Here is a 25748-nt window from a genome sequence, read left to right as displayed (position 1 = left end):
GCGTCGGTCATATGCACCATTTGATCTATTACCAGCAACTGTCGCCCACTGATCATTGGGCTTTTCCTTTTGAAAAATTATATCAAAGTAACAGACTTTCACTTTTAGTGGTCTGTCAAATCTAACTAATCGGGGCGCTACATTGCACTCCTCCTTAATCTGTCTATCAACATCATTAGCGGGCGCGGGCGTTCAAGGAGGGTTGATAGAGAACATGCGGACAAGATTATGAGCTTCCGCACATGCGCACGCGAGTGGAATTCCCTCGTTCATTTCATATGTTACAAAACGGTAGTCATAATGTCGGCGACGTGTGGTTGCTGGCTAGGCGGGATTACTCAGTATGTTGGAAGGGTAGAGCAACAGGATGGAAAATACCCACTAGGCACTTTGAGAATGGAGACGGGACGGCAAAACAAGGAAGCCAATTCCATGGAATGGAGATATGTATAGTACATGCTGAACGATACCAGAAAAGGAAATATTCAATTAGCGGAAATATCCCGAGTTTCAATTTCGATCAGTTTAGATCGCACCATCAATACCGTTGAGACGTCGACCCCTGAGTCTGATGAACTAGCTTATTCGTCTGTCTTCAAAAGCATCTGGCACAATAGATCAGTCAAAGTCTAACTCTAATTGTTCATCACTTGTGGGTGAGAAGCAACATACCACGCTTCATCTCTTGTTGGTCGTTTTTCTTTTCTATTTCGATCGAAGACGTGCAACCGTGCTCCTCCATTCAAGATAGACATGGGCATCTATGCTGTTCCGACGTTAAACCTTTGACTGGGGCAGCGTATCCAGCAAAGGAAGATGATGCAGGACCAGAGGCTGAAATTAGATTATCTGTAAGGTGTAATTGCGGAATGGTACTCATGTAGAATATGGTATTGTAAAGTTATATCTTGACAAAGCAAAAAGCGAATGAGGAATTTTGAACACGGGCTGGTTTCAAGGTAAAAGCTTTTAACATTGAAGATAAGCTTATCTACTCCGGACGATGCAGGTCGGAAGATTTGAATACGCACAAACGCATGAGGCGTCGTCCCCTTGGAGGATATATACATATCGCCCTTCCGTGTTCTAACTTATTTACTTTGTGCATTCACGGCTAGTTAGTTTGGAACATTCAGACTCCAGTATCGTATCAAAAGAAATAAAGTGCCCCTTGTCTTACGTCCAAAAACACGTAACCTGATGTTACCTTGTATAATGTCACCCGATGTTTCCTGTCAAGACAGATATAGTCCGCAAGAACACCTGCAATTTTCTAGCTGTCAACAACGCTGCATTTCGTTACCTTCTTGCTTGACTCTGGGGCGCCACTCTTGTCTTAGTCAACTGCTACAAGTTGCCTCAAGAGCGATCCTAGTCGCTGCAAGACTATAACGGCTGAAAAGATTGTCACAACACACGCGTAAGCCTTTTATTTCTCTTGGGGCAACGTGTACACCGCAAAGAAAAGAGAATCACAAAGACCCGCGAATTGTGCAACTGGCAGTTATCGTCCAGGGGCAGATGATACGAGAGCAAAGCAGAGGAGGAAGAAGAAAATGTGATGGTGGAAACGGCTTCCAAATCGCGCCACTCCTTAAAACAGACACTTCGCAAAGTACTGTGCATTTGCGTGGTTGTGGGTCTACGAATGCTCACGAGTCTAAAACATACTGTTATGGTAATCGCAGAATAGCGACAACCAGCAGCGTAGCGAGATCCAAGATGCTGCAGCTGCTTGAACACATCCACAGTGAATAAAAGTATGATTTACTCAATATGCGGTGGCGTTTGGCGGACGAACTGGTTTATATTGAGTTTAACAAATTGTGATACACATGTGTGTGCATCATGTGGTTTTGAACTGGGTTTACCAATGAACTTGCAGCCACAACATACTTAACCTACCCTACGAAGCTGTTGAGCTTGCAGAATTGCCCTGCCACCACCCTAAAGTCTTGGAGGAATTAGGTGATTAGGCAAAGGTGGTAAGAGTCACAACTGCTCCTCTCGCTGTTAGGTATGGTGGATCTCGTAAAGTAGCAGGTACCGAGGTCCTGAGTGCTATCACTTCGAGAGACCATTATGCTCTTGTGTATCCGTATTCTCCCAGATAATATTGACCAGAAAGAAAGAAAAGAAGGTGGGGCATTGAACGACGTGAGATGTCACCGCCATGCAGTTGTGATAGCAAGCTGCGTGGGCAACCCCTTGCTGCAATTTACGTCACTCTGCTGCCCATCTCCCGCGTGTCCCTCTAATACTTGCAACTAAAACGTAGTCACGTAACAATCGCATTGTCATCGAGACAGCTCGGCTGTACCGTCAGGGGGCCGGCATCAGGCCAGATAGCCCCCTTAGTGTCTGAGCAGGCCAAGACGAAGTCATTGATTTCAACCGGCGTAGTTGCCCCAGAGTAAATCAGCTCAGATGAAGTTGCCATTAGCGTGCTGATCGCTCTGGCATCCATGTAGATACAGCACCGTGGAGAAGAGGGCTGACTGCATTATTGTTGTTACAAGTGGTTGGTCGAACGGGAAAAGACGGATGGCCGAGCATTCTATCTGGGGAGAGCACGCGGAGTGCAATTCGGCCCTGTTAGCGCCACGTAGCGCAATGGTGCGGTTTACTTGTAGTATAGAAAGATTTTGGTTGTCATATAAACATGTTGCCCTTTTTGGTGACGACGGTCTTCTCGGCTGCCTCGCAATTGGCGAACACAGGATGAGCTTGTCAGTCACGCAAATGGGGCAGAAATAAATTATACTTCTTCCGCTCCCCTTGTCACATTTTGAGACGCGGTAGCAACACCACTTACCTAAAAGTAGTAACGGCATGCGTTTGTGATCGGGATTTCATCAAATCGGTAGCCAATTGGTCCTGCGCATGGTGGTTTTTGGAGAAGAGTTGTGGTGTCGCAAGGTCGTGGCACCTGGTCACACGACTTGGTTCTCGGATGCTTCCCCCGCATTCAACCAGATCAGAAGACCATTAGACAAGGGGAGTGGAACGCGATTGTGAAGTCGGGAAAAGCAAGCACCGGTTGCCCCGGCCGAGAATGATACCCGAATTTGTCTTACATACCTAGGCAGCCGGGGGCATTGAATACTGCAACTCGCTGCGTCTGCCATGGGCGTTTTCAACCACATCGCGTTTGTAAGGCACCACTAAGTGCCTGTATACATCCACATGGTGTGATGTGATGGAGTTGCCGCTTCACTTTTCCTTTTTTTTTTTTTTTAATCTTTCCCTCCCCCCTTTTTTCGGGCTTGTCTTGTTCCTATATTATAGCCGCTCCACTTCTGAAGTTCCCCTTTGAATTTCATGGTCGCACTAGGAACCACTTCCGCCAGTTGTCTGACCTGCTGATTCATGTTCGGTAGAGCGGTGAGCAGTCCACCATGTCATCGGTGAAGAGTTCGTTGTTGGCCTCGGGCAAGCTAAGATTGTGATCATGACACGCCGTATCCTGGCTGGTCAATGTGGGCGGGGATGTCACGAGCACCGGAATGATGGGCAACTGTGCTTGGGAATTGTCAGGTAGCTTTGCTGGGGAGATTCGTCCCTTGTCGGGGCCGTGGCAGACTGGGATGCATGGGTATGCGATTTTCACTTAAGACACACCACATGGAGACGGGGCCGGGAATCGTCCCAACAAGTTGGCCGGGTTTGCTTCGGGATGGAAGGTTCCTCGGAACGCGCATTCGAGGCAACAAATCCAGCAGGGCTGTGTCCGCGTCACACCAGGAGTGGCCTTGCCCGAGAGGAAGGTGTAAAGAGCAGAGCCGTAGACACCCGTAACCGGGGTGTCGTTTTGGGCTGATATGATATCCGCGCAAATCCCCGGCCGGTTCCTAATGCCCATCATTCAATCAGCCGCCAGACGAATCAATGGAAATGTGACCGAGGACGGCCAAGGTAGCAGATGTAGACCTGTGCCGGGGATAGGGTGCGACAGATGAGTGGGTGACGGTTCCAAGTTCCAGGGGCAAACACCACCGCCGGCGCTACAAAGGACACCAAATTTGTTCTAGAACGCCATTTTCTGGGGACGTGGGGGCCGCATCCCTGCTGGGATTATTTTCGCTGTTACCGTGAGCACTGTTACTATCCGAGTTGTTGGAGGTGGTCTTTCGGCCGCGTCTGTAAGCCTCGCCCTCCGTGTCACTAATTGATGTAGGTTATGGGGATATGCGTGTGCATGATGCGGTGTTGGTGGTGATGGGGGGAAAGCCGATCGGATTGCGCATCGCAAACAGTGCCTGGGAGACGGCTGTAAGTACGGAATGATGCATGTGCTGACTGTTTGCATCTGTGGGAGTGTGCGGGAGTATGTTGACCCGGCATCGCTGGGTACCGTTTATTATTCGGCCGTTTGTTGACAGTCCCGTGATAGTGACTGGGGCCTCCATCTTTCTCTCATTTAGGTTCTTGCAGGACTTTGGGGACTTGGGGCCGACTGGGTGAGGTGAATGTATTGAAGTGCCCACAGGCGGCTCCCTCCAGAAGTGTTCAATGGTTGTCGGACAATCAAACAAGAACGTGGCCATGGTGTTACTGATGAACGTTGCTGGCCGCGACAGTGCAGACAAGTGCAGTCTCACCACGGCGGATGTACAGTGGGCAACATGGATGGATCCAAGGCTGGCAGGTTCCGGGATGCCTGTGGCTGAAGTTGTGTGCCCGAAGAAGAAACAGATCTACTGGTCCAGAGCTCAATGGGCCGAGGTCTGATCTCAATGGTGTTGACTTAAACTCTTGGATGACATTGAGAGGAGTAAAGGAGGAGAAAGCACATGCAGACAGAAGGGGCGGTTGGTTGTTGGGTGGGTGAGACGGAAGGAGTAGAGGTGAGGTAAGGAAGGGCAGGGGAAGGAGACACCCGGAAGGGAAGATAAGCTACGCGGGCCAAGTGGCTATCTTTAAAGCTGTGCTAGGAGGCTAACACTCAGGTAGCTTCCATCTTGGACGGTGAAGGCCCGTGAGGGCGGTCAGGACGGACAGCACTGCCCAATCCACAACTGAGGGTAAGTACTCGCTTCTTACTTTCACCACACTCCATCCGTATCCGTACTTGCTTGTATGTCTGGCTCCTTCATGCTCCTCTTGTCTGGCTCCTGCTCCTGCTCCTGCTGCTCGCAGCGCCAGGCATGTGGGCATGACGTCCAAATGCCGGAGGCTATTTTTCTGCTTTCACTGCGCACAGGTGTGTACTTGGAGGCGTCGACGTTGTTGTTTGTCGTCCCCCCCGTTTTCTCCCTAACCTTGCAGCTGCTTCGGGCTCGACGAGGACCTAGAGCGAGCAAGCCTCTGTTCAGATGGGTAAAATTTCGGCGCGGTACAGGGGGGGAACAGAAGAACCCACCAGGAAAATAGGACAAGGAGAAATGAATGCTCTGCACAATACCAAGAGAAGAGGAGTTTGTTGGCTCAGTGCGGGTATTTGAACAGGCAGCCAAACTGTCCTGCCTTATGATCATCATTAGCTATCCCAATGTCAAGAATCAAATCTGAGCGCGGCGGAGAGCCTAAATGAGAAACCCGCCCTGGGTCACTTGTGAATGGGCCTCCATTGCAACCGACAGAACATCATCTCAGGGCCCGACAGGGGTAGCTTGGCCAGCCATACTATAGTAGGGGGGGAAGAGACAGGGACCATTACCGTGTACCTACCGTCTATCCGTAAGGAGGCACCGAGACAGGTATCTCTCCTGTCCCTAGCCAGCCAAATAGCCAAAAGTCTTTCTTTCCCTTGCCCTCTTCGCGACCATTACATGTTTTTTTGATACTCGTCACCCATGAGGCCCTCCCCCTTCTCAGAGACGGGTGACGAGACTGCTCGCTATATATGATCCACTAAAGCTTAGACTTATTTGTTCGTTGGGTCTCCATGAGGGCTTGATTGGAAGGGGATGGGAATAACAACACAGGGGCTCAAATGGGGGTAAAGTTGTCGGTTGACAGAGAAAGGAAGACGGGGCGCCATACAGATGCCATACGAAGAGAAGGGACCACACGGCCGCTTCAGGCCCCCCAGCCCCCACTACAGAGTACCGGCTTGGTACTTGCTTACCTGCCAGTTTTGTAAAGCATAGGGGTATGGGCAAGAGCACCAAACTCAGCAACATTGGAACCACAGCCTACAGGGCTCTCTGGCATTAGGCAATCCCTCGCAGGGTACTTTCAGGCACCACACGGTCTAGGGCTCTGAGGGAATGAACGACATGTCACAGTAGTGTGGCCCACGTCTGGTCCCTTTTCCTGGCCCATTTCTTTTCTACCCTTCTCCGTCTCTCAGCCTCTGATGTGTCTGTCTCTGTCCAGTCTTTTCTTGTGTCCGTCGCCCTTTTGTTTTTTTTTCTTTTCCCCCGTCTTTCTCCAGGGCATTTCATGGCGTAGGGAACGGCACTCAAGTCATGTACCGTACCTGACTTGACCGGACTGGATTAAGGTGACTTTTCCAGCCTTAACCTGAGTCTGCCCTTGGAGTCCCATTTCTAAACATTCCAATTTTTCTCGTGCGTCTTCCATCCACGCACGCCCCGACTCCCCTTCTACTCTACTTCCGCCTCCCATCCTTTTCCGATCTGATGCCAACGTTTTTCATAACAACAAAATATTCACCCACCCGCGTGCTTCCGGCCAGCATCTGCTGTGGACCAACCTATCCCCGATTCCGTCTTCCACACAAGCGCAACACCTTTGCCCTCTCCCTCTCAGTGTGTCAAGCCCTGACATACGTTCTCAGCAAAGTCAACCTTGAGCACTGCTTTCCCCAAGCTTGCAGTTCCCCCGTTTCGGGCCTTTGACCTTCACGACGACTTTACCTCGCCTTGCTCACCACACACTCGCTCACTCAGGTATTGCTGAACCTAGCCTTATCTGGCTCAAGACGTTTTTCGTCTTTCACCATCCATCTCATCCGAACCCTGGAGTTTATCTTACACTTGCTTTCGGGTCTCCGTCCAGCGGCATTCCTCCTGCCGGAGCTACACGCACTTTCTCACGTCTTTCCGTACTGTTGACGAACGGCCGGGCCACCATCCCTCCACCATTCCTGCTCCACCCTCCACATGTTGGCAACACACAGCACCTCTAACGAAAACTCGGGGTCCATGAAAACGGCCTTCGGAGTCTGCACAACATATGAGCCTAGTCCTGCCGCTTATTCTATCTCTCCATCTCTCAACCCCTCTCTAGTTTGAACCTCGAATCCCACTGCCGTCTCTCAACAGAACAAACCCGCCTGTCACCTGCCCGCAGTCGGTCCTAGATCAAGTGACCAACCCAGGTTGCAGTTTGCTTCTCACTAGCAGCCATTGTTTTTGGTCACACATTTTCGAGCCAAACCTCCACCAAAAAATCAGCATTGAGCCACATTTACTTTGTTTTGAGCGCGACCATGAGCCCCCTTGATCAAATCAGGTAACCCTCATTGTGCTTTGCAGGATTGCCCACCACCACGGGTTATCTGTGCCACCCGGCAGTCCACCCGGCAGTCCACCTGCTCTCTACCTTCCTGTTAGTTTCCAGACGCATCTACCGTCGGCCGTCTGGTCACGGTAGGAACCACTTTCTTTAAGATGGATTTACCAAAGGGCTTCGTCAAGGATGATAGGCGTATCTACGGGGATTTAGCATCACTATCACAGCCCCTCCCGTCCGATTTCATCATCAGGATGTGGCGCCGTAAGTCGTCCTCTCTTGTAAGCTACCGTAGCTTCCGCTCTTGAGAGCTAACATTTGACTCCAGTTTACACCACAACAAATCTGAAGCTTGTCGATCCCACCGCACGTCGCCTGGAAAACTTCTGGTGGCAAGTCATGGGTAGCGACAGGTGTAAACTGAGAGCCGATACTTTGGCCAAAATTTGGGAAGACATCTCGTATGGCCCGACGTTTGTGCCGCTCAAAGGTTCACCAAACCGCTGGGAGGGACCAACAGTGAGTCCTGCGCCGCCTCACACCACATCGACGCCCGCTGATTTCCCTGCACAGACACCCCGTTTCAACAGCCAGCATGAGTCTGACGTACTGTACAATGCGCAACAATCAACACAGGACGTCAAGCGCATTGCCGACCAGTCGGCCATTAAAGAACTATCTGCATCCTCATCTCGTCCCCCGCCGCCTCACCCGATTTTGAAGAAGTCCAGAGGAGATTCCAAGTCCGGACCACGGCCAACAGCACGGTTTGTATCACCTCATGACTCTACCGATGAAGACTTCAAAACCAGCGAGGGAACGTCTTCAGGAAGCACAGCCGCTAGCGGTTTAGAGATGCGACCATCAACAATGGCATCACCAGCGAGGCTCAATAAGAAGAAGCCTTCCACCCCAACCAAGCGTTTCGTTGCCTCAGCGTCCAACAAGAGGAGACCAGTTCTTCCCAGAAGGCTCAGCTCGCAGTCTTCAACGAATTCGGATGTTATGGCCAAAGATGTTGGTTCTGCAAATGGGACTAAGCATGTTGGAAGTTACAATGTGGTTCACCCTCAGGTCGAACAGACTACTGCACAGAACTCCTCTGTTTCTGAGGTGATGGAACCCCCTCCAAGTGCCAAAGCATTGGGAAAGCGACCGGCGAACCGCACAAACTCAGAAAAGTTAAACCCTCTGAAATCACCTCCTGTAATCGAGGAGCGGCGAAGGCCAGTCATTGTGCAGACGACAAATCGTGCACCAGCCCCACCACCGCTCGACAAGTCGGCCATGGAAAATACTACGCAAGATGCAAGCAGGGTGAGGCAGGAAGGCCCCAAGACGCCTACCTATGCCCCATTGTCTTCTCCAGCGCTGTCATCGCCAAGAATTGGGTCATTCTCTTCATCACGCTCTGTTTTCTCGGCCCCACGAATGGAAAGAACATCATCAAACTCTGAAACTTACCGACCGCGTGAAGCTAGCATAGGACGTGGTCCTTCTCATCTGGGACTGTTATCCGGCGCTACGGCAAAGACATCAACTGTGGCCGCTGTAGGCCATGTATCCATTTCCGGCGAGCCTGATAGACGCGCGTTCGAAGCATTGGGAAGTTTCAGAGAAGATACCGAGCCCAAAGGCACTCCCAGACGAACATCCTCATCATCTCATTTCACACCAACTATGCCCAGTGCTACCCCCGAGGTTCCCCTGGCAAGGACAAGAAGTCAACTGACGCTCCTCCTAGAGCGCGAAAAAGAACGTCTCGGAGATAGGCCAAGACAAAGATCTTGACACGCATGAAGGAAATGCTTTTATTTCTCTCTGACCTATAATCTATGTACTAATTCGAAAGACACGAACTGCATCAACAGGGGCTTTTGGAGTTCTGGGGCACAAAATGGTTCAATTTTCCCGCATATATTATTTCCATAAAATTTGGGCTTTTCCCGGCGGTTGCTTTTGGCCCCGGCTAGCATCCCACATTTATCTTCGACCTTTTCTTTTCAGCAATTCGATAAGGCCCGGAACTTGATGCGGGCAAGATCGGTGGATTCGCATCACATGAGGCGTTCTCATTACAGGTGATTTTGAGGCCTAGTTAGGCCAAGGCCTGGGAAACATTACCAGGGAACAGCAAGTTACAAAAAGTCGGTTATTTGCATTCAACAGCGGTGGCGCACATATCCAGAATCGACCAGAGGAGCATTTCCCTAGGTGGACTGTGTATGGACAGCGCGTCAACTGATCCGATAGCCTTAGCAAATGAGAAAAAACTTTGGTGCCCAGAAATAGGCCATCTGTTGTTGGCCGAGTGGCGGCCGTGAGTGTGTGTTGTCGTGACTGAAACAGAACATGGGATAGCCTTGGCTCTGAGAGACATGTAGGCTGTTTCTTACAATGGAGGGCTGACTCGGCTTGTTCGACATGCTTGCAACGTGTGGCAGCCACGCACCAATGATGTTTTGATGACAACTTCTTTGAAGGATTGGAGGCTGACTCGTTCAATTGTGGAAGGTCAGAAAGGGTATACCAGGATTCTGTTACCGCGAATCTGATCACTGTCATGATCATCCAGACCGAGATAAGTGGGAGGGACTGGCGGGGGAAAAAGCAATGCACAACTGGTCACGAGGTCCATCGATTGCGACAAGGGAGAGAGGCAGTGGACCTGCTCACTCGCAAAGTCATTACGCAATTAAAACGCTGTAGGAATAAGGACCTTTCCTATCGGAACTGAAATCCGGGGGGTCTTTTGTGATTTGACATGTGTCCCATCCCACGAACTCCCGACCGCCCCCACGTTTTCTGTCGAGCGCGAGGGGCACGCACACACACACACACACACAGGTTGGGTTTTTAGATGAGAAGAGAAGCTGCTGTGGTTATAAGAGCTACCCTGGTCCGGTTCCTCCGTTGACAGGGCTGCGGGATAAGAGGAGCACAGCCTTGGCTTCAGGTCACACACAAATATATATATATACATGTACGTACGTATGTATGTATAAGCGCCAAAAGTTCTGGTTGGGGTTATGAGCCGGTGGAAACCGTTCAACCGTTCAATTAGAGCTGACTAAGGAGGCTCCCACGGGGAAACCCCCACCACTATGGAGCATTGAGATTCTCCTCGTACCCTGTTGATCGTTGCTTAATCCTACCACAACGGGGAGAGGAAAGGAGATAAGTCCTGTCTATTCCTGCCCCCAAGCGAAGTCCACCTGTTCCTAGCCCGGAATACCTGGTTTGAGGAGCCCTTCGAAGTAGGTCTTGAGGTGGGAAACCCCCCACGCTAACATGCCGCTGGGAACTGAGCAGATAAACGAACCTTCAGCTTCCTGGAAAAGGATGGATGTAAAGTTTCCCAGTTGGCTTCGCTCTAGATGACGTCTTCGAAGTGGGCTCCGCCAGCAGCCTTGCTTTGCACGACGTGGGATCATGCAATCCCCCCAACGGCATGGCATGGCATCCTTGGCTCGCTGGCACCGTGAAGAAACCAGGGGAAAACGAATCACCTGGAAGTGAGGGCCTGGCAAGATTCGTTCCTCTGGATATCTGGGATTGCGAGGTGAAAACCCGTGGGACAATGGACGACCAGGAGAAAACTGACAGGTAAATCACTCATACGGTAGTCAAGGTCAAGCTCGAGGATGGGGCGCTTGGTTGCTAGGCTCCCATTGAATCGAACCCGTGTGTAGCTTGTTGGCTGTGATGCAACACCAGTTCTTGGTGAACTCAACATTGCGGCCCTCCCAATAAGTGCATGCCTTGTTTTGAACTTACTCTTTTCAGCGTTGTAACCCACGTCGGATCTGTCCGGCCGTAAAACATTCACTAAGAGTTAGCTGCTGACAGTAAGATCCTCGCACAGTCGCTCCGTTCTTAAATTTCTTAGCCTTGTAAGCAAATCGACTTGATATGGTCATTTCGCCCAGCCTTGAATTGAAACCCTGTGTTTCGCCTCTCCCCCCCCCCTCTTCTGAGCATTTGTCCAATTGTAGCCATCGCCGCAGGACTCTAACCCAGTTTCATAGATACTAAATTACCTTACAATCGTAGAGGTAATTGTCCATTATAGTTTGGAGAAGCCCTTTTCGAGTTGCGTAACCGTAAATGAAACCAAAAGACTGAACATATCACCCCACAGATGTGTCTAAGTCGCGCAGCTGTACTGTCCATCATGATAGTCAACATTGGGAAACTATCACGCACAGCAGCCAGTTGACTGAATCAGCAACTTCATTATTCCCTTTTTGATAGCATATTAAGGCAGCCAGCGAGTAACGAGGTATCCACAAAGCAGATAAATCTCAGCTCAGAATGGCACTCTGTTGTGTAACCCTCCAGATATACGCCTTGACCAACCAACTACCCACAAGGCCAAGACAGGTTTTGGAGGGTTTGATTCGACTAGATTGCCTCAACTGCATGCGGGCATGCATACTCTAGACCCTTCCCCTTCCCCTTCCCCCTCCCCCTTATCATCACCCTCCTGCCCACCGATGGCGTAGCACAGCAGTATGCCCATGTACGCCGACCAGCCCACATTTTACCCCGATATCCATCGTGCAGCATTGACGCGGCCATCTCCTCCTGAAGCATGTGTTCGTACGCCCCTGTACCGTGTGTATCTGTGAACCAAGTACGTTTTGTGGGGAGAAAGAGGAAAAACAGTGAAGAGTGGCTGCTGTCAGCAGCCACATGATTCTTCGTTACACAAGTTCGAGTCACCCATCCCACTTCTTGGCCATCCGACACAGCCCGTCATCGACGACGTCGTGATGCGGCGCCGGTGTGGAGGACCGTGGCACCAAGACAAGCTGCCCTGTTTCCAAAGAGAGACGAGCTGCGCAGCCCGCGAAGGGGAGCTAGATAGATTGGCGATACCGGTAGGCTTGAGAATGTGGCACCCCCCTCCCCTCCCTTTTGCGAGAGCCATCTTACAAGCCATTGTTGGTCGGCAGTGGCGCGGCATATGCATCATTGCGGGTTATGTTTCACTGCGTCTCGGGAGGGTTGTCTAGCTGGTCCCAATGAGTCAACTTCACCAATGACCGAGTCGATATGTTGCCGCCCTCTAGATGGATTGTTTTCACATGTCAAGATTCAATGTCAGCCACTAAAATGATTCAAACATTTCATTATTGACGTTGTGTCGTTCGTCGATTGTAGACTGCTACAGTGTCTAATGCCCGTCGCAAGCAAAAACGCCCCTTTATCGGTGATAGGCGCAACTTTTGATCCACCTCTTATTACACTTTTCCTCGTCTTGATTGCACCGCCAACATGCTGTTGTGTGCTTTTATGTGACGGTGTAACCACCGTCGACACGGAGGTCCGCACCAGTCACGTACTGGGAAGCATCAGATAGAAGGAAGGTCACGGGACCCATGAGATCCTTGGGCTGACCCATCTTGCCCTGAGGGATAAGGGAAGTCCATTTCTGCTTGAGATCCGGGTTATCGTCGAGAATCTTCTCGGTCCTGAAATGTGCGTTAGCTAACGGTCACGTAACCAATTTAGTAATGCAGTTCTGGAGCACTTACAGAGCTGTAAGCATGTAACCGGGCGAGATGCAGTTGACACGGATGCCGGCGTGAGCCCATTCGACGGCCAGTGAGGCAGCCAGGTGGCGGACACCAGCTTTGGCGGCATTGTAAGGCCTGTTCATTCAAACATTAGCTAACTGCTGTGTCTCGAAACCAAAAGTTGAATGATACGTACGCTTGAGGCTGGGGCACGTTGACAATGGAGCCAGACATGCTACCGATAAAGACCATGCTACCAGGAGACTTGCGTTCCATGAGGTGCTTGGCTACTGAGATGGCGAAAAGGTAGGTGCCGTCAACATTAACGCCCCAGAGTTTGCGCATGCGGTCAATGGGGTAGTTGACGGCATCGAAGTTCTCGGTGAAGCCGGCTGAAGTGACAAGATTATCGATCTTTCCATGCGCAGCGATGACTTCGGCGATGCAGGCCTCTACAGAGGCAGGATCTGAAACGTCGGAGTAATGAGCGGTAACTTTAGGTACTCTGAGCATTGTTAGCCATTAGGTTCAGTGCAACTGGCCTTGTTTGAGTTGGTCATGTGCTTACCTGGTAGCTTCGGGGTTCTCCTTTTTAAACGTTTCGATAATGTTCTTTGCCTGAAGTTCCGCCTCCTCCTCTGCAAATCGTCAGCACTCAATTCAATAAATAGTCATGAGGGGCGGACTCACTGTTCAGATCGACAATGGCAAGGTCACTGCCTGAGTAGACCATGCCCTGGCCCATGACCAGACCGAGGCCGCGTGCACCACCCGTCACAACACCAACATGGCCCTCAAGAGAAAAAGACGCGAGAGTGGGCTTGCCAATACCGCCACCGTGGCCGCGAACAGGCTGGCTGGAAGGGAGCTCGTGGTCCTCGGGGTACTCGACCGTCACCTCAGGGTCGGTTCGAGAGTACTGACCCGGGTGTGGCTTCTCTCTGACATGCGGGCTACTGCTGATGTTCCTTGACTGCGGTTGTTGGGGCTTCGTCGCAGAGAGGCTTGCCGCAGCAGTAGTAGCTGAGTTCTGAGACTTGCCTCGGATTTGGGCGTTCTGAATGATGGGGCGGATTGTCCGCGCAAGGCGAGCGTTGAGAGGGCGAAACATTGTGACTCGCGTGCGATAACCGGTGTCACAAGGTTTGGGCGCAAAGGTTGGTTTAAGGTTCCCGGGGCGGAAAGGGGAGGAAAGTCAACGGTTTTGGGTGTTTGCTCTTCTGGATGATAGAAACGGGATGATGTCACCAGATGAGCTTTGTTGGGCGACGACTTAAGTGAGCTCTCCCGCTTATCGGAGCACACAAGGAATGGCTCAGAGCACCAAAGTCGAGTATAGAAACGTTTCGAGGGAGCTCTGGTGGGGTAATGACGTGGGACAATACTGTGTAGAGGTAGGTGATTGACCCTGATCGTCCGAAATAGAGCCTGTATCGGGAAATGCGCCGGATATTAGGGACCGGTTGGAGATGGTTCTTGCCGCTTTTGGAGGTTGGAAAGACAGCAAAGGCATAGAAGTCAAGAGAAGAGGGGGGACAGGCTTCGTTTATGAAGAGCTTGGGCAGCAGCTCAAGCTTAGGTAGTGGAGGTCCAGATTGTGCAATCAAATCAATTACAAGGAATAAGGTGGGAAAACTCACGATATCGGGCGTGCGTGGACGAGGCATCTGGTCCCTTCCAGGGTGAGGTCGACCTTTTGCACCTTATCCTCGCACTGCCTCGCGGGGACCTCCCCCGGAGCTGGGCTAGAAGATGCGGACATGCTGCCGTTGCCGCCACCTACATAGTAAGAACCTCACCCCGGGGCGGGGCTGAATAGGGCACCCTTTACGATTTGCAGCTGCATCCCGGATTGCCCGGCTGGGAGACTCCCGAGTGCCTGAATTTGGGTGACTTTGGACCGAAATGCCAAATGGAATTGACCACTGACGTTGCAATGGCTGGCAAGTTTACCCCAGTCTGGGAGTTGGTAAAGGCCACCCCCCGCCTAGGTCTTTCCCACTCAGCCCACTATGACTTCCCCAAGGGACCCTGTGGGGTAAAGCCAAAGAAAAGACGAGCCTGAAGGCCGACCTCTGACCCAGCATTGACGCTCCTCCAACTTTTTTTTAGGCCTTCTTGGGAAAGAAGATTGGGTATCTTTGGCCCTTGCTCCACAGTTACCCCAATTTTCCTGTGCAGGATGGAGTTCTAGAATGCCATGAGATTAGGGGGGGCCGAGGGTCTGGCCTTCTGACCTCTCGCTCTCCTGAGTCCTGAACTGAGCTCCGATTCGGAGTTCCCAGCTGACAGCGGCCCAACACCAATAAGGCTTTGCCTGCGTACAGGTATCTTCGTTTCTTCTTTCTGCTCCCATGTCACTCTGTCACCTCATCACGTTGATTGGAACTTCCATCCTGTTGGCTCGGATGAAATCCGTATCCACTTGTTGATTAATTTTCCCGTTGAACACGAGATTCAAGGCAGAGCAGATGACTGACCGATATTGCTATTTTCCATGCCAATCACCTACAAACCCTTGGCCATCCATTCCCGTCCTTCAACTGTTCCATCCTTTTAGTTGTACGTCGTCAGGCCACACCCGGGTCGCCGGAGACGCCAGCCCAGCGGTTCGGGAATGCCGCTTCAGGTCATCCGCTTACGCTTGCCCTGTCCCATGCACTTTTGGGGTTCTGGAAGCGCATTCCGCACATCCATCCTAATTCATCTTTCAATCCACATAGGTACTCGCCTTCGGCTGGAGAATTCTCATGGTATGCGCATATTGTAGCAGACTAACCAGGATCTTATGCGTGATGTGTGAGATTTTGAGGCATACGTCCCTTCCTTCGCATACACCGTTTGCTTTCTCATTGATTCCAGGCGTTCGTGTTGCGTCGAGAAATGCACCGAGATAAACTTGAGATGTGATGAACATCTACCATCCAGAGCGTTCCACTCCCAAGGCTCAGGTACGCATCTTTTTCTACAGTTGGGGTTCCCAAGCCTTCTTAGCGGGTTTCTAGATCTACGTTCTCATGTGAATTAATTCGCAACTGTTATTGCATATGAATCAGACTTTCCCATTCAATGTTTGACTTGAATGCCATGAAATGTAGTGATAATGCTTCAATGCGCTATTGAGCTTGCGAAAAACAATGGCGCATTAAAGCCGTATAGCGAAGGCTGGCTCAACTTGTTCAATTTCTGGCGCCGGTCAGTAGACTTATCAAATTACGTGAGGTGGGTGCTTCAGAAGGCAGAAAGAGTCGTTCGAATCTTGAGCATCATTCTTTGAGAAAATGCGTCGCTTGGCGGGCGGAGACGAAATTTGAGGAAACACCAGCAAAGGGCGTAACATGGACTGACAGTAATGGTCCATGTAGCAATGATCATTATATTTGGCTCTCTGGTAATCCTGCCTTCTCATTGGGGCCAAGTCCTCATCACCCTGATCGTAGTCAGGCAGTCGAAACTACCTCACCTTCAAACCAATTACAGATCAAATTTTCTTTTTTTACGATTCTAGATCAACATCTCTTTTTACAGTGCAATATTTTCTTCGTCATGCGAGATGGGCATATTCCTTGTTGAACGCTCTTCCGATCACCATTCTTCTAATCTCTGATGTACCGGCACCGATTTCATAGAGTTTAGCGCTATTAATCATATTAGCACTGACAACTAAAAAGGGTATCACATTCTTTGACTTACTCCCGCAATAATCTCGAGGCTGGCATCTCTTCCACGTATCCCATGCCTCCGAGGAGTTGAATACTGTCCAAAGCACACTCCGTTGCCCTCTCAGCGGCATACAGAATGGCACCTGCACAGTCTTGTGTCCGGATCAACCCGTTCTCGTCAACGGCCTTGGCTGTCGTATAGGTGTATGCTCGAGAAGCCTGCAGCTTCGTGTACATGTCGGCCAGCTTTCCTTGGAGGAACTGGTTCTGAGCGATGGGGATGCCAAACTGTTTTCTCTGATGGGTGAAAGGCAAAGCCACGTCCAGCGCGGCTTGCATGATACCCAAAGGCCCAGCACTAAGGACAAGACGCTCCAGGTCAAGGCCCTCCATCAGCACCCGTACGCCCCCGTTGATTTTACCAAGGATGTTCTCCTTTGGCACAAAGACATTGTCGAAGTTAAGCTCGCCAGTGTTGCTTCCCCGCATTCCCATCTTGTCGAGTTTCCTGGCGCAGCTAAAGCCCTTCGTCTTAGTTTCAACCAGGAACGCAGTAATACCCTTGGAAGCCTTCTCGGGCTCCGTCTTGGCGTAGACGACGATAAGGTCCGCATCAGGGCCGTTCGTGATCCACATCTTGGACCCGTTCAGAAGGTAGCCGCCATCGACGGCCTTCGCCGTCGTTCGCATGCTTACAACATCGCTGCCAGCCCCAGACTCTGACATTGCCAGGGCGCCAACGCTCGTACCAGCAATCAGTCCAGGGAGGTACTTCTGCTTCTGCTCCGGAGATCCATTGAGCTGGAGCTGGTTGACACACAATTGTGAGTGTGCAGCATAGCTGAGACCAATTGAGCCAGAAGCCCGTGAGATCTCCTCCATGACGACGCAGTGCGCCTGGTAGCCCATAGCCAGGCCACCGACGTCCTCGTCGGCTGTCATACCCAAGAACCCAGCGTCGCCGAGCTTCTGCCACATCTCGTTGGGGAAGGCATTGCTCTTGTCCGTGTTCGCCGCGACCTCCTCGGTGATCTCGCGCCTCGTGAACTCCTGCACGCGCTCGCGCAGCTCCGAGAGGTCGGCTTGTGACGGCGCTTCAAAACCTTTAGGGTGCTTGGAGGAGTGACGTCGGGTTTGAAGGGCGGGGGCGGCGGCAACTGGCCGCAATTGACGAGCTGGCCGCGCCAGGGATCTGAATGCTCTGACAGTCGACATGATTGCACTTCTGAATGAGACCTGTACAAAGTAAATAAAATGAAGAAGAAGGAAGGGAAATTGGGTTATTCCTCTTGTTGATGATCTGAGTTACCTTAGCTCGACGCCTAGCTGAGGTCCAACCGGGACAAGAAGGTGCTCGGCTAAGGGCGGCTTCTGGCGGGCCGAGGCCAATGGCTTGGACGTCACTGGAATGGTATCCCGTCAGCAAGCGAGCTCTCCCCTCGAAACACTCCCATATTCAAGGGCTTCGTCGGCAAATGTAGTTCGTCTTCTTCAAATCCCCGAGCTGTCGCACCGTTGGCAACACCCTCACAAACGTCCAAAAATGTCTCTCTCACGATCTTCAAGAGATGTCTTGCTGCTGTCGCGTCAATTGACCCGGCCAAGCGGATTCAGGGCCCCGCGCCTCCCGCGATCCTCCCGCACCGTTGCAACCTTCACGCCGCCGCACCAGGCGAGTGCCATATCCCGAATTCAGACCAATGTCGATCCATCCTCTGAAGAGTTCAAAGAGAATGAACGGCAGATGGGTGAGGTCATGAAGAAGATGCAGGACCTGACGCGGAAGGTACACCTCGGTGGCTCGGCTAAGGCACGGGAAAAGCACATTGCGAGGAAGAAGATGCTGCCGCGCGACCGAGTCACTGCGTTGATTGACCCCGGCACTACTTTCCTGGAGCTATCCCCTCTGGCAGCACACGAGTTGTATCCAGAGGCCGACGTTCCCGCCGGAGGTATCATCACAGGTGTCGGAGTCGTCGAGGGTGTGACATGTGTGATCGTTGCCAACGACAGCACAGTGAAAGGCGGCACATACTATCCGATCACAGTTAAGAAGCATTTGAGGGCACAGGCTGTTGCTCAAGAAAATAAGCTTCCGTAAGATAACACGACCCTCTACTTTGATTTTTTCTGACTCTTCATAGCTGCATTTACATGGTTGACAGTGGTGGTGCCAACCTCCCCCATCAAGCCGACGTGTTTCCGGACCGTGACCACTTCGGTCGCATCTTCTACAATCAAGCAAGGATGAGCTCGATGGGAATACCCCAGATTTCGGTTGTAATGGGTCCGTGCACCGCTGGCGGAGCCTACGTCCCCGCGATGAGTGACGAGAGCATCATTGTTGAGAATCAGGGCCACATCTTCCTTGCCGGTCCGCCACTTGTCAAGGCAGCCACGGGTGAGGTGATAAGCCATGAAGAACTGGGAGGTGGTAAGATGCACTCTTCAGTTTCTGGTGTGACTGACTACCTGGCGGTTGACGATGCCCATGCCATCACCCTTGCCCGGCGGAGCATTAGCAACTTGAACTGGCCGTCAAAGTCACCATCCACAATGGCGCCGGCAAAGAACTATGCTGAGCCTCTCTATTCGGCCGATGAGCTTCTTGGGATTGCCAGCACAAACCTGCGCAAGCCACTCCCTATTAGGGAGGTCATCGCTCGTATCGTTGATGGTTCTGAATTCTCTGAGTTTAAGCAGAACTTCGGAACAACACTCGTCACAGGTTTTGCTCACATCCATGGTTACAAGGTCGGTATCGTCGCTAATGATGGTATCCTTTTTGCCGAGTCCTCCGTGAAGGGTGCGCACTTTATCGAACTTTGCGCTCAGCGGGGCATCCCATTAGTCTTCCTGCAGAACATATCCGGCTTCATGGTCGGCTCTGCCGCAGAGCGGGGCGGCATTGCTAAGCATGGCGCGAAGCTGGTCACTGCAGTTGCTTGTGCGGACGTGCCAAAGTTCACGGTTGTAGTCGGTGGCAGTTATGGTGCAGGTAACTACGGCATGTGCGGTAGAGCCTACAGCCCGCGCTTCCTCTGGATGTGGCCGAACGCGCGTATTGGCGTCATGGGCGGTGAACAGCTGGCTGCTGTGATGGAGACAGTCGGCCAGAAGGTCGATCCCGAATTAAAGGAGAGGATAGAGCGGGAAAGTGATGCAACCTACTCGTCGGCGAGGTTATGGGTAGGTCACCTTGTCCACGTCATCGAATATTTACTAACGAAAACGCATAGGACGACGGCATTATCCCCCCTCAGCACACCCGCAAGTACCTTGGTTTGGGTCTCAGGGCAGCGATGTCGGGCCGTAATGAAGTTAAGGCTGGCGATACCAAGTTTGGCGTGTTCAGGATGTAAAATGCTCAGATATATAATCATTTATGACAAGTTTAGCCTTCAAGAAATGTGTCTCCGTACCTCTCAACTCCAGATCTACCAGGAAAGCTAGCCGTTGTTGAGCATTGTTTTGGTATGCGAACAACATTCGTTAATCAGCAATTATTGACAAGCGAAAAGACCACAATAGCGTCACATACCCCATCAAGATCTCACCAGATTGCCAGGCATAGTTAGGGCACGCCTGGTTTCAGGTTTCATCCGAACCTCCTGGAAGGGGGATGGATACCCTGGCTACCTTCCCGCCGTTGCATATAGTGATAAGCAGAGCATCTACATGTCGCGGCTCAGTATATGGAGAGATTCTAAAATCAGATCAGAAGTAACACATATCGCACAAGGAGCAGATTGTTACCCGGAGAGGACTTCCCAATTTGAAGACCTTGGCAGAAATATACGGGGTTAATTCTGCAGTAGATGGGACAGGAGCCAATTGCACGGAACTGACCCCAGAGACACCCGGCCAGCACCCCTGCCGAACACCGGCGGTGAAAACCCAACTGTGCTACTTGGGCCCCGATCGTGTTCTTCATCACTCTTCATCGGCCAGCATTTCTGGGATAGCCAGTGCCGAGAAGCATCAAACGGGCTTACTTCTTTGCCCTTTGCAGAATGAGCGCGTCACTGAACAAAAGACGTGGCCATTGGAAAGAGGATCCACGTGCTCTTCTACTGAGCGAGATGTTTACGGGTACGCTTGGTTATGCGGTTGGCACACTCCTTGGCAGGCTTGATGTTTTGTTATTGAGCCTTGTATTAAGATTTCATGTGCAAGGCGGACAAAACAGAAGTCCGTTATGTGTTCGTTTTAGCCGACGATTCATTCAGTGATGTGATGGCACGCGACTACAGCCTTCCTGACCAGAGTATCTGGCCACTGCAGTCATTGAGTAATACCATTCGCTGGATAGTTGCGAGTTACATCCCGATCCTGATTGAGCAAGACTTATGATGCCGGCCATATCTTCTCGTAAAATGGTGGCAATACCACAGCCCAAAACCCATTTCTCTTTCCTCTTCACTGAAGACCGTGATGCGGTGCGACCCATGAGCACAACCACACCCTAGTCTCACCGATCTTTAATCCTTGACTTACCGGTAAGCCTTCGTCGGGCTAGCTATGCACCTTCATGCCTTTCATTCCCTTAGGGCTACTAGTATGTACAAGACCCCTGGTCGGCAAGGGAAGGGTGGTTAGTGGGCTTCGACGCCCGTTGTGGCAACGTGCGTACTCTTCCCACCGATATTTTAACCCCTCGCTGGGGTTCATGTTATGCAACCGCGGGTACGAGACCGGTCTGCAGAATAGCGTGTTGGCATATTGCCAAGACGTTGGGAGAGAAGGGGCAATAAGGTAGAGATGAGCCCCGACAAAAACAGAATCGCCGGTTCGAGTTGACACTTTTGTCGATGACCCCTATGATATTATTCACCGCCTTAGGGCTGAAGGCAGGTATATGAAGGAAACCATCCTAATCAGCGAGCCCACCTGACCTCGTCTCGTTAACTCAAGCCAAGTCATCTCTGGGTACACTTCTTTCTTTTAATTTTCAGTCCCAAACAGACTCGATAACAAACAAACTCACCATATCAGGTCGAGAAGTCTTTCTCCAACCTTGCTGACCATTATATATACTCTCCACTCAACAAGATTTATCACTTCAAACAGCTTGTAAAGGAAAGACGACAAAATGGCTCCCTCAGCTCTGCCAGATGAGCCCCAGATGTACGCCCCAACCGTATCCGAGATGGCACGCGGCCGGCGCTTCTACCCCTCCCACAAGTTCATCACTAGCTGTGGTACAGTCACAGTTGACTTGTACGCACGACGCGTACTACTCGTGTACAACAGACGACATCACATCTATCAGCTGCCAAAAGGGCGTAAGAACATTGGCGAGGGTCTGATGGCTGCGGCACTGCGTGAAACCCGCGAGGAGACAGGCGTTGCTGTGACTCCTATCGTCCTGCGGATTCGGACGAGGGCAACGCCTGCCAATGCGCCATCCGGTGCACCAGATATCACCGAAGACAACGAAAACATGGAGCCGGTTGCTGTTTGTCACTATCCAGATCCCAACTCTGGTGCGATGAAGATGGTGTTCTACTTCGTTGCGGAAGGAACATGTGGACTTACGCCTGATGGGTGGACCGGGCTGGATCGAGTCAAGTTTAACGTTGTCTGGGTTGGTGTTGCGGAGGCGGCGGGCAAGTTAGCGTTTAAAGAGGATGGAATGGTTGTCGAAAAGGCATTGGAGGATCTGAGGATCTCTGGATATGATATCTGATTTGCTTGGTTAAGCATTGGGCGGAAGCAGAACATGGGCGTTGGGCATGGAAAAAGGGAAATCAATCGGTAGACGGGTCTTTCGGCTTGACTTATCAGGTTTCTCGGCGTTTGATATCCAAAAAGTGTTCATCTTTCTTGGACGAGAATTTGCAAACAAGGGGAAGGCTTACATTGACGAAAATTGAATGGTTTGTTGATGACTATAAGCTTGAACATTTACTAGTGAAACCCATTTCGTAGGCCTCCAATTACTCAAAAGCTACACCTTCTGTTTTCATGCGTAACATGCCAACACGAAAGTTACCTATCCAGACATCTGATCATACCCCTTACATATGTATGCATTGATACACAAGTCTTGATGCAACGTGGATTTGGGCGCCGCCTCAGTCCACTGGCCATTATGACTAGCGTGGAGAAGGACATGAGATACTAGGTCTAGTCTCCTTATAGGGTATAAGCCTCTGCAGTCGAATTGTGAGATCTCATACCATTAGGGGTCAAAAAAGTAATAACATTGCGCTGTCCTCGTTCCTTTGTCACAAACTCCAGATGGAGATGGATACAAGCTTATGGCAGCATAATAACTCGAGGACTTGCCCAGGGAACCCCAGAACAACTAATTTGTTAGGATTTATCTTATTCCACAACAATAAGAAACTCTTACCATATTTTGATATGCCTGGTATCTGAACTACACAAAAAAAGAGGAAAGCACGATGAGGCATAAATACTTGTGGTTTCAAGTTAGGTGAACTCCGAAGCCGACGGGGGCTTGGGATTTCGACAGTATCAAGAACTTCTCAGCTTCGCAAGTTTTTCATTTCAGAGCTATGTATCTACCTTCAAATGAAGTCTTCCATATAAACTACCCGAGCGAGCCACGCTGCCGGGTCACAGAGGCGGTAGAGGGCACAACTGCAGATTCGCGGTTAAGCATCTCGCTTCTGCATGGGTGCTGCACTTGCTGCTCCGCATGGCATGACTACGAACCACAGTGGTATGATATGGTTTCCTCTTTCTCACCACGAGGACAGAAGGAGAACCTCGATAGCTACTGTCTATCGTTAGCAATGCCGATAGAGCCGTCCTGCCCGTCCTAGCTCGGGCCTAACGCCGGCAAAGTGGCGGGTCTCCCGTAAGGTCCACCGTTGGCGGGGTTTGATCCAGTCGATTCGGTTCCACTGATGAGGTGGTGACATCACCCCCACAGCTACCCCTCATCAAGCTCAGTAACAGTTACCCCTCCATTTGACCCCCCAATCGCAATCGCTGGAGCACAGTGAGTTCGCCCCTTTTACCTTAGCCTTCAAACGCCTGCAAAAACGGAGCCACACGTTTTCCATAGCCATCTAGAAACGAAAGCCTACCCACAAGAAGAGTCCAAGCCACCGCCCTTCCGTTAAGATTGGATGGCTTTCCACGCAGTAAAAACCGCTCGCCCCGCTTCCCAAGCTCTGTCTAGGCAGTCTTTGATTCAGAAAGCCACAAACCACCCCTCCCACTCCACATCTGCTATAGCTTCACATTCAACAACTTCAGCCTCGATAACCGCTGCACCTACGAGCTTCACTTGCCGTGTACCGTCAAACAGCTCGTCGTATTTCATCCATAACAAAAGTTTCTCAACTCAAACCGCAAGAATGGCGTCCACTATGCCCGCCCAGCACGGCCACAGCCAGGCCTGCTGCAACATCCCTCCCGTCATCGCCAAGGGCTACCAGGCCAAGGGAAGCTACGAAGAGATTGGAGGCCTGAAGACTTGTTCGTCACCACTCAATTGATCTTGCTTCCCCCCATCAAAGTAGTATGTTACTAATGACTGCCAAACGGACAGACGTCACCGGTCCTGCCGACGCAAAGAAGGCTATCGTTGTCATTTACGATATCTTCGGATATTTCGATCAGACTTTGCAGGGAGCAGACATTTTGGCGACCAGCGACGCACAGAAATACCGAGTATTCATTCCTGACTGGTTCGCCGGCGAGCCTTGCCCCATTGAGTGGTTCCCTCCCAACACCGAAGAAAAGCAGAAGAACCTCGGCGGCTTCTTCCAGAAGTTTCCTCCTCCCAAGGTCGCGGGCCAAGTTCCCGATTACGTCAAGGCCATTCAGTCAAAGTACTCTTCCCTCGAGTCTTTCGGTATCCTCGGTGTAAGATATCCTGCGCCAATCGCAAAGCTAGTTCTGCGAGACTGACCGTTCTTAGTACTGCTGGGGAGGCAAGGTTGTTTCCCTCGTCACTTCGGGCGACAGCAACCCATTCAAGGTTGGTGCTGAGATTCACCCTGCCATGGTTGAGCCTGAGGACGCCAAGGGCATTAAGATTCCTCTGATCATGCTCGCCTCCAAAGACGAGCCGGAAGACGCCGTCAAGCAGTTCGAAGAGAACCTTACAACTGCCAAGCATGTCGAGACTTTCAAGGACCAGATTCACGGTTGGATGGCTGCCCGCTCTGACTTGGAAGATGCGCGTGTCAAGGAGGAGTACACTCGTGGATACAAGACTGTTCTTCAGTTTTTCAGCAAGAACTTCTAAGAGCCTAAAACGGCCTATTGTAATGATTTTATCACAAAAAGCGAAGTATTGGCTGTAATAGTGGCCAATTCCCAATGAATAATCATGTCTTATGAATAACAAATCAATCGATCAGTCTATATTTATGATTCTGGAGACATTGACCAGGAACAAAAGATATTGACACCCTCGGTGCGGTTTCATTGCGATGCTCATTATTTGTCTAGTGGTTTAGGTGAGATATTCTCTAAACATGCATCAAGTTGGAACCGGATATGGCTAAAAGTTCGCACTACACCGACTATACGGATTAAGATTCAATGATAACGGTGTACAATTTTCTCAGTATGGTTAACTTGTTGCAATCATTGATTTGCACGTGAAGGTTCACCAACCAGTCTCAAAGGATGTGTCAGGTTTCACAGTGGCTACGCAAATAAGAGATCTTCATTGACAAGCCAGGCTTTTTCAAACACATCTTTGGCCGACGGTCCATCCTGGACTTAGCATGACACAACGGCCAACATGATATTGGGTGAGTGTCGTTTGATAGAAACCAGAAAATCACCCATGGTCATACAGCAAACAGGTCGGAGCTAAGAATTTGAACGTCACATAATCGAGATAAGTGAAGTAATGAAGAGACGCAAAATTCTCTGAAAGTCTTCGAACTCATCATGATATAATGTTCTTTTAATTCTCCTGTTGGCGTTGAAGGTATCATATCCATTGACTAGGAGACAAGTCTTGAAAGTTATATCATATTGAGAAAACGTGGTTCAAACTTTGAAATATACTCATTTCGACTTGGTTTTAAGTCTCCTCAATCTTGATGTTAGAATATCGGCATTCGCCACGTTCTGCGTCAATTGAGGCACCCTATATTTGTCTATTCTGTTTACAATTACATCTTCATGAGCCAGTAGGTAGCAG

General features: G+C 50.8%; 6 protein-coding genes across 6 annotated transcripts; 4 read left to right on the top strand and 2 right to left on the bottom strand.

Annotated features, from left to right (window-relative positions):
• Positions 1-7580: 7580 nt before the first annotated feature.
• CTRU02_207326 (uncharacterized protein) lies at positions 7581-9213 on the top strand (the record flags this gene model as incomplete). The annotated part of the gene is made up of 3 exons (XM_070204867.1): positions 7581-7686; positions 7751-7941; positions 7996-9213. 3 exons carry the CDS (start codon positions 7581-7583, stop codon positions 9211-9213), a joined length of 1515 nt encoding a protein of 504 aa, XP_070061400.1.
• Positions 9214-12718: 3505 nt separating this feature from the next.
• On the bottom strand, positions 12719-14055 carry CTRU02_207325 (D-arabinitol dehydrogenase (short-chain dehydrogenase); the record flags this gene model as incomplete). The annotated part of the gene is made up of 5 exons (XM_036719287.2): positions 12719-12899; positions 12963-13079; positions 13141-13449; positions 13513-13582; positions 13635-14055. The coding sequence occupies 5 exons, from the start codon at positions 14053-14055 to the stop codon at positions 12719-12721; spliced, it is 1098 nt and encodes a 365-aa protein (XP_036588994.2).
• A 2433-nt stretch (positions 14056-16488) lies between these two features.
• On the bottom strand, positions 16489-17821 carry CTRU02_207324 (isovaleryl- dehydrogenase; the record flags this gene model as incomplete). The annotated part of the gene is made up of 2 exons (XM_036719289.1): positions 16489-16582; positions 16638-17821. 2 exons carry the CDS (start codon positions 17819-17821, stop codon positions 16489-16491), a joined length of 1278 nt encoding a protein of 425 aa, XP_036588995.1.
• A 328-nt stretch (positions 17822-18149) lies between these two features.
• Positions 18150-19968, top strand: CTRU02_207323 (methylcrotonoyl- carboxylase beta chain; the record flags this gene model as incomplete). Its single annotated transcript, XM_036719288.2, has 3 exons — positions 18150-18703; positions 18751-19795; positions 19846-19968. 3 exons carry the CDS (start codon positions 18150-18152, stop codon positions 19966-19968), a joined length of 1722 nt encoding a protein of 573 aa, XP_036588996.2.
• Positions 19969-21698: 1730 nt separating this feature from the next.
• Positions 21699-22295, top strand: CTRU02_207322 (nudix domain-containing protein; the record flags this gene model as incomplete). Its single annotated transcript, XM_036719290.1, has 1 exon — positions 21699-22295. The coding sequence occupies one exon, from the start codon at positions 21699-21701 to the stop codon at positions 22293-22295; it is 597 nt and encodes a 198-aa protein (XP_036588997.1).
• Positions 22296-23709: 1414 nt separating this feature from the next.
• Positions 23710-24836, top strand: CTRU02_207321 (dienelactone hydrolase; the record flags this gene model as incomplete). Its single annotated transcript, XM_036719291.1, has 3 exons — positions 23710-24061; positions 24135-24451; positions 24507-24836. The coding sequence occupies 3 exons, from the start codon at positions 23710-23712 to the stop codon at positions 24834-24836; spliced, it is 999 nt and encodes a 332-aa protein (XP_036588998.1).
• Positions 24837-25748: the final 912 nt, after the last annotated feature.

Source organism: Colletotrichum truncatum (genome assembly GCF_014235925.2).
Source record: "Colletotrichum truncatum strain CMES1059 chromosome Unknown Contig_0004, whole genome shotgun sequence".
Taxonomy (NCBI): Eukaryota; Fungi; Ascomycota; class Sordariomycetes; order Glomerellales; family Glomerellaceae; genus Colletotrichum; species Colletotrichum truncatum.
The sequence above is the reverse complement of the archived record's forward strand: the minus strand, read 5'-3'. Positions and strand labels throughout refer to the sequence as shown.